This window comes from Anopheles maculipalpis, chromosome 3RL (genome assembly GCF_943734695.1).
Source record: "Anopheles maculipalpis chromosome 3RL, idAnoMacuDA_375_x, whole genome shotgun sequence".
Classification (NCBI taxonomy): domain Eukaryota; kingdom Metazoa; phylum Arthropoda; class Insecta; order Diptera; family Culicidae; genus Anopheles; species Anopheles maculipalpis.
Genome location: NC_064872.1, coordinates 19,155,123 through 19,175,316, shown reverse-complemented (window position 1 = coordinate 19,175,316; position 20,194 = coordinate 19,155,123). Strand labels below are relative to the sequence as shown.

The window sequence follows — 20,194 nt, the reverse complement described above, 5'->3', positions numbered from 1 at the left end:
TTTTTATTATTTTTTATGTCATCCCCATCATCAATGTCAAACGCATCTCGTCAACTCGAACGGGCGTGTGCAATGGTGGCGGTATCATAAAACTTTATTTGCCTTTCCAGAGATTGATGTCACGGAAAGCTTTTTTTTCTCACAAGCAAGAATAGGACGCATCACCTGCATACTTGAAACGCGTTCCTTCACTTACAATCGATTAGCGGTTGGCAATAAAAGAACACTTATTCCTATTCACGTACCCTTGCTTATATAGGGTTATTCATTGCAAGTGTGTAAAGGTTTGACTGTTTGCAGTAAGAGTGTGTTATAAATAGCAGCTACTTTAAGCCTTGCGGGCAGAGTAGAAACACACTCAGCACTCCTATCAATTGAACTCTCCCAGAGTCTCGGCCAGCTCTTGAGCCTCAAAGAAGGGACTTTTTTCCTGCCAATAGTACGTTACGATAACGTGTAAAAATGCGCCTGCTGCTGCTTATCTCTACTGGACACGACCGGGTCCGTTAGCTTCGTGCTATTTCAATTTTCTTCCGAGCAGCAGTCCATTGAGAAGCCCCTAGCGGGCGATGAATCAATGGCTACAAAGTCTTCCGAAACGTACCCGGGAATATTCGAGTGTGTCCAGTGGACGGCCACAACAGTCACACACACACACACAATCAACACGTCGATCGCCAATAACGGCCGTTTGCCATGATTAGCATTCCGGTCAGAGTATATGCCCCTTTCGGCCAGAGTATATGCTTAAGCGCTCTAATGGTATTAGTTGTACAGTGTGAAGTTTGATTTCTGCGCCTTTTTTGCTTCAGGTCCGGTTCGCGCGATAGTAGTTGGAGCTTGGATAGTGAAACGGAAATTGTTGCACTCACTCGGACCTGTTAACGGAAACATTCTGCGAAGCTTGGCCACCAGATTGGCAGAGTTCCAATGCACTCCTGACGTTGAAGCTAGTTGCAATCCGATGCACTTTGAAAATTTTGGCTTCATTCTTCACATAACCGGACCCAAAGCATCTGGAAACTCATCCAAAAGGAAACACCCCATTCGATCCATTGCTCATCGCAAGAGTTCAACAGCACAGACCGTGTCGGTCAGTGAACCAATAAACCCATCATCATCCCCCAGTATACCCCACCATGATGCTTACTGGAACACAACTGGCAGCAATAGCGGAATCCAAACAAAAAAAAACAAGAATGCGCTAACAGTGTCATCGTAAAACTGTGGCGGCGCGATTCGCGTTGCCTTCCCAACATCGATAGAGTCACACTGGCGCCCAGTGCGCTCGTGTGTTTGTGTATATGTTTGCGCTTCCTCCATTTCACTTCCGTCTTCGTTTCATTTAAAAGTAAAGATGCAAATGCCGCGCGTTGACGGCAACAAATTATGCACCGCCACTCCGCCATAACCACAGTCAATCCACCCATCTCTCCACTTGGTTACTGGTCATATGATCTTTCATTGTTGGGATACGAGATAATCGAAGGAAGTGTAAACAATCCGCATCAACACCCGTACCGGCTCGTTGTACGCTCCGAAACAAAAAGAATAAGTCTTACGTTTGCGTACGGCCGTGTTGGGACCGTATTACAAGCACCGCGATCGTTTTGATCGTTTTCGTTCACTTCGACAAGATGGCTGGGTGTACAGGTTCAAGTGAAGGCATTCACATTTTGCCCACCCCTACCCCTGGTCTGGTGAGTACAATCAACAAGCCTGTCCCATGCTCCTTCGCTGGGTAGTGTACATATGAAAGTAGTTCTTTTTGTTGTGACCCACTTTCGACCAGACGGGATCAGATGCAATCGGCTGCAGAACTAGAGCAAGGCCTACCGGAAGTACGTTCGTGCATATTACCTGACGTACATCGGAGGTATCAGGTAGCGTACTACAACGTACTGAGTGCGAGAGACGGTCGAACTCCAGCACGAAATCATACACCCAGCACGGGTACGGATACACGACCACAGAGGCTACGGCGGCGCCACCAGAAATTGGCATTGGCTTACATATGCCACAGGGCAGGAACTGGTTTTACGAATGCCACCATTTTTACTGCCCAAACAAGCTTCGCCTAAGCGATCGTTGCGATCTCTTCGCAATCAAGCCAATGACGCAAATTCCAACGCCCCAACGGTGTCCCTGTTTGTGCCAAATCGTTGGGGTTTTGTAAAAATTATTTCAACTATTTTGATGGAACCTGTTTTGTGGACACAATGACGACCACCAATTCACCTTCCAAGCAGGGGAAGCCCTTTCCTTACCGGGTGAATCTTGTTTGAACTGGAATTTTCGAAGATCGCACCAATCCAAGGTCTTGCCGAGGGGTTTGATTCGCGGACGATCCGATCCAATAAACAAAAAGCCACACACGCAGTGTACGTGGTACAATATGCGTAATGATCGATCATTAGTGACGCGCGCACAATTGATGGTCGTTCCCAAAGAGAACAATCGTTAGGTACCTCAAGTACATCGTTGTGAGGCTTTGTGTTGATTTATCCCGCTCTGTAGAGCACTAGCGGGAGGTCTTTGGTAATATTTGCCTATTGGCAGGGCTTCGACTATCGCTCGTTTCGTCTCGTGCGATTGTGCGATCGGTAGCACGGAAGAAAAATTCTAAACCACTCCATTCTGACCCATCTGCTCTCTAATCAAATCTCAACCACCAGCTAATCGTGGTTTGACCACCAACCTTCTAGCATTACATCCTCCACCTCCTCCTCCTCCTCCTCCACAACTTAAGACGCGATTGCGATTCCTCAGCCACACTGCTGATAACTGCCACACGCAATGCCTTAGCCGATGACACACACCGTACTTCACGCTTTGTGAGCGTTCTGGACCCAAACACTGCTATCCGGGGGGAAGCCTCCGTAGTGCTACGACAGACCCCGGTAGGGACGGTACGCTCTCACTCCCTCGCTTGCTTGATCGGAAGCAGTGTTCCAGTGGATTTCCGAAACTGGAAAAGCTACTACGAAAGGCATCGTTGTCGCCGATGGCTTTAAAGTGATAAGCGCCTGTTGTTGTGCAGAATGATGTACTGCGGGTGGTACCGTGGTACATTGCAGACGTCACAATAGTGATGTAAACAGTGTTTAAGCGATATATAATATCACCGCCAACACGACGGGTGGTCTTCACCCGCACTCAGCCTTTGTTTCTGGTTCGTGTGTGCTATTCCGATCCTTCCCCGAGGTAGGAAGAATGGTGTGACAATAAGCTGCCACTCGGCTAACCCACAAGCAGCTTCAGCTTTACGAACGAACCAGGCCAGACAGTGCAGGTTGTTCTCGAGGTCCACATGGTGGTGTCAGTCGTGCCGTGAGTACAGTTCCCGCGATAGTGAGCTGCGTGCTAGATCATCCCGGTGATCGAACCTCAGTGACTGGTGTTTGCGCCAGGACTTTTACGGCGTGTTCGTGATCGTGTGTGTGTGTGTGTGCAATTGTGACACCTGTAGCTATGCCTTCTCCAAGAAATAAAATGGATTCGATGGAGCTCAAAGAAAGGTAGCAATTTTACATCAGAATACACCGTTCAATCGTACTCGACAGCATTTTCCCGCCTAACGTATGCGAATCACGCACCGGAGATTACGGGCAGATTACATTGACCCAACATAAAGAGGCCGGACCCGTTAATGGCTTGGTGATGCAGTCGTAGATCTTTCGTTATCAGTAAACTCTAATCGATCGCATTCCACCTCTCGGAAACAGCAATCGAATCGTGCGCACGAATTCAAGCAGCGAATCCATGTGGAGCTCTAATTGAATCATTGCTCCAATCTGACCGCCATTGATTGGCAGTTGTAAATCGTGCAATTGGAAGCTGGCCCGGGCTATTATCGCGCTACCAAGTAGCAATAAAATGTTTTTGTTTGCCCCTACACCTATAGACCATTCTGAAAAACCTGGTGTAAACCTTCGCGAAATAATTGCTGAGAAATCTGGTAGAAGAACGTGATCAGGTGCGAACGCGACTACTTGGTAGCACCAGGTGCGCTGCCCTGTTTATTTGCCCGATTTACAACTCCAGGGAACATTATCGTTGCCCCAGTGTAAACGCTGCTCGCCCCACCCCGCTGTCCGCGTCTCAATTGCTCTGGATAAACATTTGCTCGAAAACAACTTTATTGCATCCTCTTGGCAGCAAAAGCTTACCCGTCCCGGGTAGTTGATGAGTGACAAGTTCTGACACAGGTTGCACCTTTATCTGATACACGTTGACCACCGCAATGGAATGGCCGGACTCCGGTAGCTTAATGTCAGTGATCTAGACATCCGGAACTACTGCACTTGAGCAACGGCAAACAGGGTTTGAGCGTGTTGCCGTCTGGGCCAGGTTGTAATTCACCATCTCTTGCGGATTTGTTGGAAATTATTGCCCATCTTTGTGATGTAATTACTATCTTGTGAAATTTATCGGAGAGTGATAAGAAGCATTACATTTGAAGCAAGAGTGCTAAGCATTCGGATTTTAGACAAACAGTCGTATAAATCACTGCCAACGTTGCATCGCAATAATGCAGCCAGTATGCAATGGACTGGACTGTAATCCAATTTTAATTTCTCACCCTTATTCATAAGCTAGAAGAGAAGGTTTTTTATAATTAATATGTGACAAATAATTCCGGTTTAATATGGGACTACAAGTTGTCACATCAATCATTGCACAGCACTTCAACTTCGCTTTGCATTGATTTATCGCGACGATGCAAATCAATAACGAGTAGTATACACTATAGCCTTCCGATCGGTGAATTAGCATTTTCCCATACGCCACATAACATCTCCACCGAGTTCAGCATCTAGCAGCTAAGGTCATGGAAAATGATTGTACCAGCAAGTCTCTTTTCGTTTGGCAGGTTTTGTTGTATTTTTCCCACAGTACAGATCTTATCGCCCCGGTTGTGTCACAAGAATAGTAAGGTGCATATAAGGCTGCTTTGCATATCTACAGAGATAGCTGCATCCCACCATGGGGACACGTGTTACGCCGCTTCCGGGAAGCTCTTCTGTCCATTAAGATGCCTATCGTGTGCGATGGTTCATGTTATTGGTTAAAGCTTGTTATTAAAAGCTAGTTTTTCCACCACCCTTGTTATAACACTTTCACCTCTGTTAGCTGCGGCTACAGCCAACTAATGACTACAATTAGAAAAGTGGACTGATGGCCAACCTCACGACGCATAAATGTGTTAATAGCAGGATATATGATACGCAGCAAAAACACACATACTACTCTTGGCAGCCTTTCTGCTTGGACACTTCGAGTATATAATTATTCAGTTAATGGAATTTCTCCGTCCATGCCTTCCATGTCATCCTACCGGTGGAGTCTGTGTGTTTAGGGACAGCTTTGCTTCACATATAACGCTGTGTGACATTCATGTCGGGTTTAAACTTTTATTAAGTGCTCCAGAGCATGTTAACACACCCGGGCAAGAGATGCCACACCGAACCTCGGCTCGGTAACACAATGAGCGGAAGTGACAGTTCTTATCAGATTGTCCACGCCAACCGTACACTGGTGACCGCGAACCCCACCACATTTTTGACCAAAATACATAATCGAGACCCTGTGTGATAGTTTTAAAAACGATCAACACACAGTGCACGCCTTCTACCGCACGGTGTTGGACGGGTCTTCGATCTACTGTACTACTAATCGGTCACTAAAGTAAGCAAGTTTGACATAGTGTTCGTGTATGATAATAGTTCAAATGAGCCGGCTAACGATGCAAAATTAGTATCAAACAAACCGTGACTTTGTTCTTTTTCTTTTACCTCCACAATTTCCATTAATGTGTTTGTCTCCCGGTGTATTCCTCCTAGCTAGTAAAGAGCGGGGTAATTGATCTAATACTTTTTTAATGTTTCCGCTGATTAATACTGTGTTTATCAACTGATTCGCTCACCTTCAAAGCGGCTTATTATTTTTGCCTTTACGCTCTACATTTGTTACCGCAAACGCTCCATGTGCTCCAATGTTTATATTGTTTCCCGTTTGTTTTGCCTTTCTTTTGCAGACCCTGGATGATGGATCACGGTGTGGTGGACGAGGAAGCTCCCATCGATCCGAGGCTGAAAAATCGGACCTTTACAGCCGATCAGGACTTTGAAGGTGGGTGTCTGTGTGTGTGTGTGTGAACGTGTGTAACATATGTGCCATCGTTTCGACAAAATTCTTCGAATTAAAAAGTAATCAAACGTGAGCTGTAGTAATCGATTTGCAGGAAGGAAAAAACACCCGAGGTATTGTGCTGGTAGATGGATTACTCTACCGGGAAATTCCATCAAGTGAAAGAGTAATGAAAAACATGCATTAATTTATTGTTTTTCACTGCAATCATAACGCTCGAACTGGGTTGTTTGATCGATACGTTCAGGGCATTTTGTTTGCACATTAAAGCGTGTGAGTGTTTTCTCTGGCCCCCTCTCTCCATGCATATGGGAGGCAAATCGAGCACCACACTACTACTGACCCTGCAACAGCTGTTGCATTTCTCGCTCCTATCGTATCGCAATTGTTGTAATATTAAATTCATCGAAAGCTGCGATGCGTTGTGACAACGTTGTGATAACGAGCAGTGGAATGAGTAGTGTCAACAAGTCGTTGCTGTCCCTACTGCACGCGCGGGATACTGGGTTGCAACCACAGACACTCGTCTAATGCAATCTGGTTTACATTTAAGGCTAGGTTGCTGTACCATGCCGTTCTAGCTGCTGCACTTCAACCACTTATGCAAATAATGCCTGAAGCTTTGTTAATTGATCGACATCCTCAGCTGTGTGTGCGTCGGTACACCAGGATCCTGCAGGATTGGAGGGCTTAAAATTAACGCTTCGTTGATTGCTTCCTTTCTTTTTTACAGGTCACCGAGCGCACACCGTATTCGTTGGCGTCCACATTCCGGGCTCATCCCGCCGGCATTCGCAGCGCCGTCGGCACAAGCACCACCAGGCGAGCCGGGACAATGGCGACAAAGGCAGCGCAGGATCGGAATCGGAACGGCCTGGTAAGATATCGTCTTGAACATTCCTTCTTTGCGAAGTCATTTCAAATTGGTTCCCATTAAACGTAATTGGACATAAGTGTAGTGTGCTAAAATTAAACCATTTTTGTTGTTGTTTTTGTGTAATCTTCCCAGATATGGTTCAAAATATAGCCTTATCTGCCGCAAAGCATTAGCAAACTTTAACTTGTATCCTATGCTCTTTCCTTTCGCAAAACTTTCTAAATTTTGCGTCGACTATCCATCACTGACTTACTGATTTAGTCACTTCGAAACCTCACATCGTCACTCAACGAAGAATCAGCATTGTTGATGATGGCGAATCTTGTAAGATATGTTTCGTAGACGGTTTCGTTTTCCTATTTTTAATGCCTATTTTGCATGCTTATCCAGTAGAGTGGTTTAAAAAATTGTTTTTTGCTTTAATTTCCTCATTTTATGTCGTGCTATAATAATCGAGAAATGAAACTGAATTTTGTGCCTCTTTTTGCCCCTGTCCGTAGGCAATTTGCCATACATGCTTCTAAGAAAGATTAGTTTTCCAACCCTAGTAGCTTTACAGTGAAAGAAAATTTGATTAAACAAGCCTTTTCACATTTTCTACACGAAAGATCTATAAAATATTCAAGTTATTCCTTAACTTGAATATTTCCTTCAACTTCAAAATAACTTTTTATAACTTATTGCACAACCAAAATCAGTACCATGTAGTTCCCGATTGTTATAGACTTCCTTCAACCATTTCGATAAAACCCACATTCCCGTCATATCTTGTCCACGCACAGCTAACATTCATGTCCAATATACCTGTACAACTAGCCGAGAAGCTTGTCTACTCTCATAACTTGGCAAGCTATACACTCAATCATATCAAAACACAAAGTAATTGAAAAGATTACGCCGTCGATCATTTGGCCTAAGCCCGAGCCCTGACCGTTCCCAACAACCCCCACGAAGGTACCAAGCGTCCCCCCTACCCACCAATTGAGAGGCCCCCCAGCAGAGCATAATTTATTTAGCCTTCTTGACACTTATTACACCGGCACGCAAGTCTACCAACGTCGAAAGGCCAACACAGGCGGCTTTCGATTCATCATGCGCTATCGCTTGACTCACTTCCATCAAATGCTTGTGAGATAACGCGCAATATGATACAAATCATGTCTAGACTTGCTTCCGAATTTTATGTTCTTTTTCTCTCGCTCTTGCTTGTGTTACAATGTTTCGGTTTTCTTCCGGTTTTCTTTTGTTTCGGGGACAGCTAGATAGCCGCATGCTTTGCTATCACGCCATCCCTTCCAGTGCCACACTTAATTGCCACAGTTTAATTGATTTCTTATTTGATCTTCTCCCAACCCATATCGCACCCGACACGAACAGTTACGCCACCTGCACAAAGAGTACAGTTCATCCTTGGCGGTGAGGTCGGCGGTGAAGGCGATGGTGGTCAGCATGAATCACATCCTCTGTTCTCCGAGATGGAGGAGCTGGTCAAGGAGGGTGACGAGATGGCCTGGAAGGAAACGGCACGCTGGATAAAGTTCGAGGAGGACGTCGAGGAGGGTGGTAACCGGTGGTCCAAGCCGCACGTTGCCACACTCTCGCTCCACTCGCTGTTCGAGCTGCGCAGCCTGCTGCTAAATGGGACCGTAATGCTGGACATGGAAGCGGTTAGTCTGGAGCAGATCGCAGAACTGGTGTGCGAGAACATGGTCAACTCGGGCACGCTGCCGGTGGAGGCCCGGGATAAGGTGATCGATGCACTGCTGAAACGTCACAAGCATCAGCACGAGTTCGGCAACAAGAAAAGTCGTCTGCCACTGATACGCTCCCTAGCCGACATTGGCAAGAATCATTCGTCTTCGAAGAGTAAGTATGCTTGTTTGCGGGGTTGATAGGATCGGGGATAGTGCGGAGATGGATATTCCCTTCGCTGGGTATATTTTCCTGCGCGCGCGTGTGTGTGTGTGTTTGTCTGCTTCCCTGTTGGGGCAACTTTGCTCGGGCTAATAATTCGCGGGAACACAAAGTCATACCTGATAGCGTAAGATAACGCACCCCCTTTCTCCACGGAATGCGTAGTGCACCGGGATGGATCACTAGCACCGGGGATCCATATTCACAGCATTCAACGTTCACACGTTCAAAACCCACTCTCGATCGAACCACCCTTTTTCTAGATATGCCACGCTCATCCATCAGCAAAAGCATCACCTCGGTCAACTCAATCCCAATGCACGTCGTTTCGTCGGCACCCTCGGGCATGCACGAAGAGGCCGAATCCTCCGCCCTGGCACTGGCATCGCCCCAAACCGCGCTGCTGTACGGCAGTAAAGACCAGCGGGGTCACTATCTAGCACTGCCAACAGGTACCGAAAAACACAACCAACTTCGTACACCAAAAATCACAATTTATTCGACCGTCCGTCCGTGTGTGTTTGTATGGCGTAAGACAAAGCATCGTTCTGTTGTTTCCCCTTGCTCCCTCGTTTATCCTGGTGATGGTAGTGGTGGTATTGGTGGTGGCTAGATGCATCTCTCCAAGAGCTCCAGTCCCGGTTCCGGTGGTTTGTCGAAAGAATCTAACCAACTGCTAAACGTTGTACAATTGTGCTTGTAATATAGTGATATAGTCCGACATTAATTGTGCCTGTAAATGCTCGAATCCGTAACCTTACCTTACAACTCGCTACAATGTACACACGCTACGGTATTATTGTACACGTGATTGAGAAGCAGCTCACAATGTGCTTTTACACGTGGTACCGAAAAACTGTTTACCTGCCCCGTGTTTACACTAACAGTGCAAAATGTGTTATTTATTTGCTTATGAAATGTATAATAATTAGTCAATGCCCTCGTTTGCCAATCTGACCATTTGAGAAACATGACGTAAAAGAGCTACTTCACCCAATTAATTAATAAGGTTACGCCACCTTTCTACAAAACACCGTGCGTCTCCATCGGTAAGGGTTACACGTGTGCACAGTTCACCGACACGAGTTTAAGCTAGTGATGATGGTTCACGAACCTTCAATGATCGCAAAAGTGTATATTTTTGTGTTTGTGTGTGTGTGTGTTTTTTTTTATAAAGAGTTTCGGTGTGGTCTATTTTTTTAAATGTTGCGTGATGAATTTGACACCATACTAATGAGCGCCACGAAAGATGCTCGAGACTCACGCTTCGTACACCCTTTTGCATCAGCCGGTCCGTTGTTGGTTAGTGATGATGATTAGTGGGTAAAATGGAACGTCTCACCTGACACCTGATACTGTGCCACGCGTCTACTGGTGGGCTCGGAGTCGTCGGTTATGGATGATATTTTCTTCCGTGGTTCCGTTTTCCTCGTACTCTTGCTTTATTATCTTCTTTTTTTTTTTTGCGCGCGAACACAAGACTCGTGTCTTATTTCCGTTAATATTGCAAACGCTTCTCCGTCCCGTGGGAGGTCATAGTAAATAAAGTACAGCCATCCCCTTTTCGCCCTTCGCTTTCCGATTCTACCGGTTCCACGCTGTAGACGACATTTCGCCAACGGCTTCCCACTGTGGTGGTAGTGGTGGTGCAGGTGGAAGTGGTCCAGCAGGATCCACCGTTGGAGTAACTACCTGGTTCCATGCCGGTGCTTCAAGTTCCACCGCTTCAACGAGTGCGGTCGCTGGAAGAGGTTTTTCAAAAATAGCTTTCTATTCCTGTGTGTTATTCTCCTATTTTTTTCCATTTCTTGTTCCTTGTTTTCTCTCCCTTTTTTCTGCCATGTATACCGTTGTTCTTGAAAGCATTTTCTATTCACTTGTATGTGTTTGTTTTACCACCTTTCTTTTTGTCACTTCACTCTCAAAATATTCTCTCCAATTATCTTCTACATCGGTGTCTCACATTCTCAACTCATCCTTCTTGAGGGTCACCAATACTTAGCTCCATCTTGATTGTTACACATTCTCCCTTCTGCTCTCTCACTCTCTCTCTCTGTGTGTATTTTCACGGATAGTTTATTAAGTGTAAAACGGTGGCAAACACCATTAACGTTACAGCTGTTCTGACACTGCTTCAAACTATCGATCGTCTACTATTGCCTTACTTTAGACCGTTTGAGCATTTGTTGTGTATGTGTGTAGTCTCGCTGTGCACATCCAACAACTACCTACCATTCGTACAATTCCACCTTCACATTCATATTACTTCTTTCTATCGTTCACGTGGCCATAAAGAGCTTAAAGTTTCCATAAGTCTTCTCATCATAAGTCTCGTAAAACCAATGTACTTCATACTTTCTTACCTTTCTCTTTCTCTGTGTGTTTGTATCCATATCTTGATGTTAGATCGCTTTAAATCACCCTTCATACAATCTCCTCTTTGCTATCATTCACGGTTTGGACACTGTATCACGTCGAACGGTAGCAACCGAAGGGAAAGCAAAACGAAAAATTATTTCTCCTACGTTCAACGCTAAGCTCGCTCATTCGTCCCACACAAACTACGCTATTGGTACTTAGGATGTTTGCCTAAATAAATAACAATCACAAGTCAAAAAGCATGCCATCAAATAACTACGTCCGTGGGAAGTATAGCAAAGCTTAAAATCAATCATGTTTGCTTACTGAAGAAAAGCTTTTGTTATCAAAAAGAGGAAAATTGGCAATTTGAGATGAATCCTTCATTTTTAACGTCATCATCATCATCATCAAGAAATCCTATCAGTACAGGGTACTGGCTGGTATAATAATGATAGCAAATAACGAATTTTCATCACATCAGTTGGATGTCTAATCTTAGTCTCTACTAGCACCGAACTCATCTAGTGTCATTTTACAATGTGTAAGCTCATCCGGATCAAAACTTAACAGCTTGCCCCACATACCCAAAGCAAGCACCGTATGCGAATGTAACTAAACAAGCGAAACAAAAACCATACCCATATCCCTCCCGTCCCTTTTTCCAGTTGAAGACCAAACGAATACTAACAGTCCACCGAATAGTGCTACTAGCAATGGCAGTAACCTGAATGCATCCAGCAAATCGACCAATGGCAACAGTGGCAGCGGCAAACACTTAACCGTACCCGGAAAAGCCGCCGGTAAATGAACTCCCACTTTCGCTCACCTTTAGCACACAACACCTTCTCCCCGCCTTTTTTGTCCCATTTTGTACCAAACCCTTAGTACAGTAGTACCGAGCCCGTAGGAACACCGAGGAACATGCACGTTTCGTATCGAGAAAAAGCAATCTGGTCACATGCACACATCTAGCCACACATTTCAACACCGTTTGCATTTAGTGTTAGATCGTAGCGGTTCGTTAGGCTTCCATGCCAACACACCAATGTGCTGCCAACGACCATCCATTCAAATTAGTTCCTTTCCGCTCGAATAGTTAGGCCGGCACATTTGGTGTTTTTTTAAGAACAGTTTTTATTTCTATTTTTCATATCCCGCGTCGAACACACACTCTTGTATGGAGAATAGTAATTTATCATCCACTTTATAGAATTCACGCTTTTATTTAGTACAAATTAAGAAAGAAATATTTCAATTTTGTCCAATATCCTTGTTCGCGTTCCGAAATAGTCCATTTCTACACCGAGGTGTTTTAGTGGTGCATCCTGGACAATAGTAGTAACTCAGATCAATAGAGAATGCCTGTAAACTGCAACATCCTCCAATACCTAGTACTAAATCGTTCTGACCTAAATTTGCCCATTCTTTGGAAGAAACGCTCGGCGGAACCTCAAATCGGTCAATAATACGATAGTCTCTCTACACCGTCAGATGGTACAGATTCTCAGCGGTGCAAAACAATTTAGTCTATAATTACGGAATGCTACGTTAGGGCTAGTAGAGAGGCTTCATTACTAATGCAGTCTTAATTTTTCACCGAACCGATATTTTTCGCAATGAAGTCTCGTCGTGCAGTACGTGCGCTGACTTCGATATGTGCTTGTGCTTGGGCTGAAATTCCATGTGCTTTCCAAGTGTGGTAACAGCTACAGAAGTAATCCTAAAGGTAGTAGAAGTATCAGAAAAATACTTCTTAAAACTGATCTAAACCGCATAAGGCATAAACTTAATCTCTAATCCAATATTTGCTGCATGTTTTAATGATATCCTTCTACCTTCAAACTTCCAACTGTAGAGTATTTTGTGTATTATGTGTTATCTTTCCACTTTTCCTTATGTAGTTTGTAACCGTAATACATCCTCTCTAATACTACAAACAGAACAGAACGTCTAAATGCTTATGCAAGAAACAGGGCTAAGGACAACCTGTTGTTACTACAGAACACGTAGTGGACGCACTTGTCGTGTTTAAATATTTAAACCAAAAACCACTAACTAGATATTTTCAAACCCTTCCCACCATGGCAGGAGAAAATATGTCGCAAAGTCCGAGCAGTGTATCGATGCCGCGCAATACCAGCTCGGGCGAACTGCAGAACGGTGAACATAAAACGAACACACACTTCATGCGCAAAATTCCACCCGGTGCCGAAGCGAGCAATATTCTCGTCGGCGAGGTGGACTTTCTCGACAAGACACTGTCGGCCTTTCTGCGGCTCAATACCGCCTCGGTAATGGGTGATCTGACGGAGGTTCCGGTACCAACTAGGTAAAGTACACGGTCAACCAACGCGATCGCGTGTTCTCTTGCTGTAAAAAGTGCTTCAATTTGCGTACCATTTCCAACAGGTTCATCTTTATCCTCCTTGGACCACCGGGCAGCCATGGAAGCTTCCACGAGATTGGCCGCGCAATGGCGACCCTCATGTCGGACGAGATATTCCACGAAGTTGCCTATCGTGCGAAAAAGCGCGAACATCTGCTGGCGGGTATTGATGAGTTTTTGGACGCGGTTACGGTGCTGCCACCGGGTGAATGGGATCCATCCATTCGGATAGAACCACCGGCAGCGATACCTTCGCAGGAAGTGCGCAAGCGTCCGCCGGAGAAGAATCCGAAGGAAGAAATCGACGAAGAGCTGGAGGAGCAGCGGCAGCGCGAAGAGTCCGGCCTGTCCCGCACGGGTCGGCTGTTCGGAGGGCTGGTCAACGATCTGAAGCGCAAGGCACCGTTCTATCTGTCCGACTTTAAGGACGGCCTATCGATGCAGTGCGTAGCGTCATGGATTTTCCTCTACTTTGCGTGTCTATCGCCGATCATTACGTTCGGTGGATTGCTGGGAACGGCCACCGGTAACAATATCGCTGCAATGGAATCGCTCGTATCGGGCTTTGTGTGCGGTATCGGGTATGGATTCTTCTCGGGTCAACCACTCACCATACTCGGTTCGACCGGTCCGGTGCTGGTGTTCGAAACGATCGTGTACGAGTTCTGCCTGAAGGTAGGATGGGACTATCTGACGTTCCGCTTCTGGATCGGTACCTGGATCTCGATCATTCTGGTCGTGCTCGTTGCGGTCGATGCAAGTGCGCTCGTGTGCTACATTACCCGGTTTACGGAGGAAAACTTTGCCTGCCTTATCGCCGTAATCTTCATCTACAAGGCGATCGAGAACGTGTTCCACATTGGACAGGAGTATCCGTTGAATACGGCGGGTGGAAAGTTTGACTGCTCGTGCTTACCACCGGTTGGGCAGGAGCTTACTTCGGACACGGTGCATACGTGGTCACAGTACGATCTACGCACGTGCAAGGTAAACAGAGCGAATCTTATGATATGAATCCAGAAAATGAGACTCTACCTGCGTTCTTTTCCTTCCAGAGTCTAAACGGAACGCTCACCGGTGTGGACTGCGGCAAACCCGAGGCTGTGTCGGACGTCTTCCTGATGTCGATCGTACTGTTTCTCGGCACGTACATCATATCGGTAATACTGAAGGACTTTAAAAATGCACTCTTCTTCCCAGCGGTCGTGCGACAGTTCATTAGCGATTTTTCCGTCACGATTGCCATCTTCTCGATGACGCTGCTCGATTTCTTTACCCAAGTCGCGACACCGAAGCTGGACGTGCCGAGCGAGTTTAAGCGCACGATCCCGGACCGGGGCTGGATCATTATGCCATTCCACGAGAGCAACCCGGCCTGGTCGTCGGCACTCGCCATTCTGCCTGCCCTGCTCGGTACCATTCTGATATTCATGGATCAACAAATTACGGCTGTGATAATCAATAGGAAGGAACACAAACTCACCAAAGGTTGTGGCTACCATCTGGATCTGTTCGTACTATCCTGTCTGATACAGATATGCACGATCATGGGTCTACCTTGGTTAGTGAAGCTAGCGTCTAGTGTATCTTTCTCGGACGGTTAGTAAAACTCGGTCATCTTTCTTCGCAGGTTTGTTGCTGCCACCGTGCTCAGTATTAATCATGTCAATTCCCTGAAGAAAGAGTCCGAGACAGCTGCTCCGGGCGAAAAGCCACAGTTTATCGGTGTACGCGAGCAGCGTGTTACCCACATACTGATCTTTCTGATGATCGGATGTTCGGTGCTGCTAACACCGCTACTATCCCACATTCCGATGCCGGTGCTGTACGGCGTCTTTCTCTATATGGGTGTTTCGGCCCTCAAGGGACTGCAGTTTTTCGATCGTTTGCTGATCATGCTGATGCCTGCGAAATACCAGCCGGACTACATGTTCTTGCGACAGGTTCACTATCGTCCACTACTAACCGTTGCATCTCACGGACGCCACGAACTGTTTATACTAATATATTTGATTTCCTTCTTCCGATGTCGCGTCTCTTCAGGTCCCAATAAGACGTGTGCATCTGTTCACCATGATACAGCTGGCCTGCTTTGTTGTGCTGTGGTTAATTAAATCGTTCTCCATCACCTCGATTCTCTTCCCGCTGATGCTGGTAGTGATGATCGGTGTGCGGAAATCGTTGGACTACATCTTTACCAAGCGCGAGCTAAAAATCCTGGACGACATTATGCCGGAGATGACGAAGCGTGCCCGGGCGGACGATCTGCACCAGCTCGAGGACGGCGAGGTGGGATTTTACAAACGGCTGATCGGGTGCTGCATCGGTCAAAAGCTGATACAGCAACCCGTAACCACGATTAGCGTTACCAAAGTGACCGAACAGACAAACAAATCCAACAGCACTAACCCCAACAGCTAATGGCTAATCCCTGCTTACTTCAATTTGCTTCGATGCTCCGTGTAAAGTTCCGCATTCAGTCCCTCCTTGCGTATGATCCCCGTTTACTAGCAAACTGTCCACCAAAACGCCTCTTTTTGTATGTAAAACGTTTCCTTACACGACAGCTAGTATTGTTACTCCTCTTTAGTGCAGTTTGTACGTTTGTGGGCGTTTCCACCTTAGAGGAAGCGCACTCTAGAAAGGCAACATTCCATTAGCTAATGTTATTGCTGTTTTGTATTTAGTATTTATAGCCCTTTGCACCGTTTATCGTTCGATTCGATTCGATCACTGCACCCACTAAGGTTACGATTGTCGATTGTCTTAGTGTCTTGTGTTACTGGTGTGACGATGTACCAAACTGTCTTGCTTTTGAGTGCTTCAGCTTAAGCACATCACTATTTGCTAGCATTATTTACTATCTTCATATTTATACCTACATACGTCCAGTAGATGGCGTACTTTATAACACTTTTAACTTTTACTCTGCACAACAATTACAACGAATAAACAAAAAGGAAAAACAGTACACAACACACAGCACAGTGAGGATATTCGTTAGCTATTAGCACTAATAGTTTGATTTAATTCGATGTTGTGTTTTTTTTTTTTTTTTGTTCGTTTTGAAGTTTTGTTTTAGATAGTTTGCAATATTGTAGGCTTATTGAAAACATTTCTCAAACACTAGCAACGTTTGTAGTTTTTAATTTTGCTTTCGTTTCTGTTGTAATGCGTAACTAGGTATAATGGACAAAAGAAATAATAATAAAAAAACACCCACCCACAAAACATTAAACGCTACATTCATTACTATCATTTTACATTTTTCAATAATTTTTGTTTACATTTTTATCACACAGTAAAACTTACAGTTCAACTATGTATAGTACACACGAATTTCATATACTGTGCACTAATCACTAGCCTTTTTTATTACTTGCCGTTATGGTGAATGCCCCCGGAGCATATGCAATGTATTTTTTAAATTGCCATTAAACGGACGCAAAATTGCAGTCATTTAGGGGCGACGAGTGGGCCACGTTAATATGGATTAAAAAGATGATTTTAGGAAGCGAGATTACTAGTGTATCCCAATTCTTACACTAGGTTAATTATCAGATTGAGTTGTAAAATTACGTTGCTTCGTGTAACTTTTTCCAACAGATGGTGCTCATGTCTTAACTAACGATTGTGCGTTTTTATAATTAATGCTTTATAAAGCTTCAACCTACTAAAATACTTTTCACATTAAATGACTCAAGTAATAGGATGTACTAGAAAAAAAAGAAAAGCATTTCTACACATTAACAGCTCATGTAGTACAAGTTCTACTACCATAAGTGCTTGATAATAATAGTGAACTACAATTAACGAGAGCTTGAACATCAATTGGCGTTTCAAAACCCAAATTTGTTCGTTTATTGGAGTTAAGCATTATTTCGATAATTATTTATTAAAGTAACATCCATCCAACCTATATTTTTGTGTACTATGCAATTACAGGGTTTTCGAGGATATGTTGAACAAGTTCAGCGAAATATTGACCTGTTGAGGTATATTATTGATTAAATTTGCGAGATGTTGAATCGCTCAAATGCTGTCGTTGCCTTGTTCGATATTTTTGTAGACTCACGCGTTTTTGGTCCAAGCAACCGGTGCTGTATATTGCCTAGGCGATCTGGACAGTAGTCTGTGCTAGGGACACTAGGATGTAAAATTTGTGATTCGAAAATTCTGTAGAACAATCCAATGATAACATCCGAGCAATTTTATATTTCACAGATTGAATCAATAGTATACCAGAACAAATCAATATCTCGGGGAACTTGTTTGTTATATCGTCGAAAACCCTGTTTATAAGCTGTTGTGCATATATAAAATCATTCATAAATCATTCCAATTTATCTACAAAATCAAAGTGGATCCGAAAGTCTTACACAAACAAATATTCCTTTTAAAATCAACACCAACACCAGACGTTGCTTACGATGTTCACTAGCTCCGAATCTACAGTCGAAATTAATGTGTTCCTGTATAAAGCCGGATTAAATATATGGTAGATTCTTAACACACACTACCTTTATCTTAATCACCACACTCTGTCAGCACCAGAATACTTCCTACACCTTCCGTTTCATTTTCGTTTACGCTTTACATTCACAATGTTTTATTTCTTCTCCTCGACAGGAAAACCGTACTCTACTAACTGCACAGCGAACACAGATCATCGTTACTAACCACTAAACATAGACCGACAATTTTCGCTTTTAATTTGCATGCAGTTTGCTGTACTTTTAGCAGTTCTCAATTTAAAAAAAAATATGCATTACATTTTGTAACCTTTGGCGACGCAACTAAAACTTTTCCCTGCTCATCCCTCTTGTTGGGCGATTTGTTTTAACGGACATTTTGAGTAACAAACCCGCAGGCATCGCGCTCAAACCCTCAACTCTGCCATTTCAAAAGCACACAAATCCTGCACGGCAAGGATTTACACCACCGTTCACCTGCTCTGAACATCGTTTCGTTGACCTTACCCTACTTCCCCCCTTAGGACTCTGGACAGCATTCGGCGGATAATCTGCAGCTACCGCTGGAGAATGGAACGGTCAACGAGAAGGGCAAAATAAACATATCGGAAGAGGTCAATCGGACCACCATCTGGAAACAGGTCAACAACTGCAATGTGCTCTTCACGAAGAAGCAAACGCCGGCGGCCGATCGTCAGAAGCAATTGTAAGCACGAAGAACGGGTTGGCCGACCAGCTTCCCGAACTGTTTTAAAGTACTGTATGGAAACCTTTTTTTTCTTATTATTATTTGTTGCAGATCTAAATCAAGTGAAACCGAAAAAAGACTGTCCACAATGCGCGAGGAAGATGAGGCGCCGGCTGATGAGGCAGGTGGTCGTCAATTAAGCCAGCAGAAGAAGACACAGGTCTAAGATTTTCCACACTCCGCACATTGTTAGCAGCATCTTTTTTGTACATCTGTGTGCGTGTGTATGCGTGTGTGTATATTTGTCTCTCTTTTTATCAATTTATAAGTAAAACGATCGCACATCTTGAGACCCTTTTCGTCACCATTATAAAATGCATCCAACAATTTCTTAAGTGAAAGCTACTACCACTAAAATACTAATCCCCTAAATACAGATCGACAATACTTCACATTTAAGCACACACACACACATACATACAGTATCACACAGACATCTTTAAACTTTTAATAAGGACTTCATGTGTCCTGATGACCCACAAATGTACGTGTATGTAAATGCATCCTGTGGTTGGATTGTGAATGTTCTCTGGCATCGTCGTTTAATATGTTTGTGTGTTGAGTTTAAAGTATTGTATTTGCATCGTGATGGGCTACAACGTGTATATTAGCATTAAACTAACAACACAAATCATTTCCGTTCTCTAGGTAACTGCAATGCAAATGGCGTAGAAATTAGTAACGTTCTTTACAATCCTGTTAGTAGTGATTAAATCTAGTTAAATGTTTCGTTTTGCGCTATTAAAGAATCCAAACCAGCTTAGTTTGTGTACGTTTCGATGCACCGTTTTTGATTAAAATTACAAACAATTAAGGCATGCATATTAGAGATAGTAGCCTTTTTTATCATTTTACCAAAATACTTCCATTCAATAGAACGTTTTAACAGCAGGGGAAAGTAGGTAAAGATGGAAGCCTTTTATAATTATAGGAAAAATAATTTCATAAAATATTTCAAAAATGTAACAAAAAAATCGAACGTGTAGCAAAACACTTCAGAATCTCAGTATTGTTATTTGTTGTTTTATCATTTTTGTCAAATTTATAACCAAAAAAAAAACATTCTTACATTCTTCGTGTAAAGTTCTTTGGAATTAAGAAATTTAGATTTTCGTAAATCTATCTTGAAAAGTAAACCAGTTTTTGGAGCAAAAAGCACATTCCTGGTGAAAACCCGGTAATTATAGCAGTAAAAACTAATGTATTTCAGGGACTTAAAACAGACACCAAAGTGGGAAAGATGGACACAGAGAATATGATCCAATTCGCCTTTGTTATCAAATTTC

At 44.0% G+C, this 20,194-nt stretch overlaps 2 protein-coding genes across 5 annotated transcripts in view; one reads left to right on the top strand and one right to left on the bottom strand.

Annotated features, from left to right (window-relative positions):
- The window catches only part of LOC126565319 (GILT-like protein 1), a 390,535-nt gene that overhangs the window by 282,029 nt on the left and 88,312 nt on the right, over positions 1–20,194 (bottom strand). The gene's annotated exons all lie outside the window — the stretch shown is intronic.
- On the top strand, positions 3,461–18,374 carry LOC126563930 (sodium bicarbonate cotransporter 3). Of its 3 annotated transcripts, none has more exons than XM_050220790.1 (11): positions 3,461–3,518; positions 6,038–6,132; positions 6,884–7,027; positions 8,405–8,893; positions 9,205–9,393; positions 13,391–13,631; positions 13,712–14,675; positions 14,744–15,249; positions 15,319–15,631; positions 15,732–15,977; positions 18,318–18,374. In XM_050220790.1, exons 1-11 carry the CDS (start codon positions 3,472–3,474, stop codon positions 18,372–18,374), a joined length of 3,291 nt encoding a protein of 1,096 aa, XP_050076747.1. In that variant the 5' UTR covers positions 3,461–3,471. The 3 variants fall into 3 exon arrangements, with proteins under 3 accessions (XP_050076747.1, XP_050076744.1, XP_050076746.1); XM_050220787.1 differs by lacking the exon at positions 18,318–18,374 and adding an exon at positions 11,968–12,102 and having other exon boundaries at positions 15,732–16,119; XM_050220789.1 differs by lacking the exon at positions 18,318–18,374 and having other exon boundaries at positions 15,732–16,119.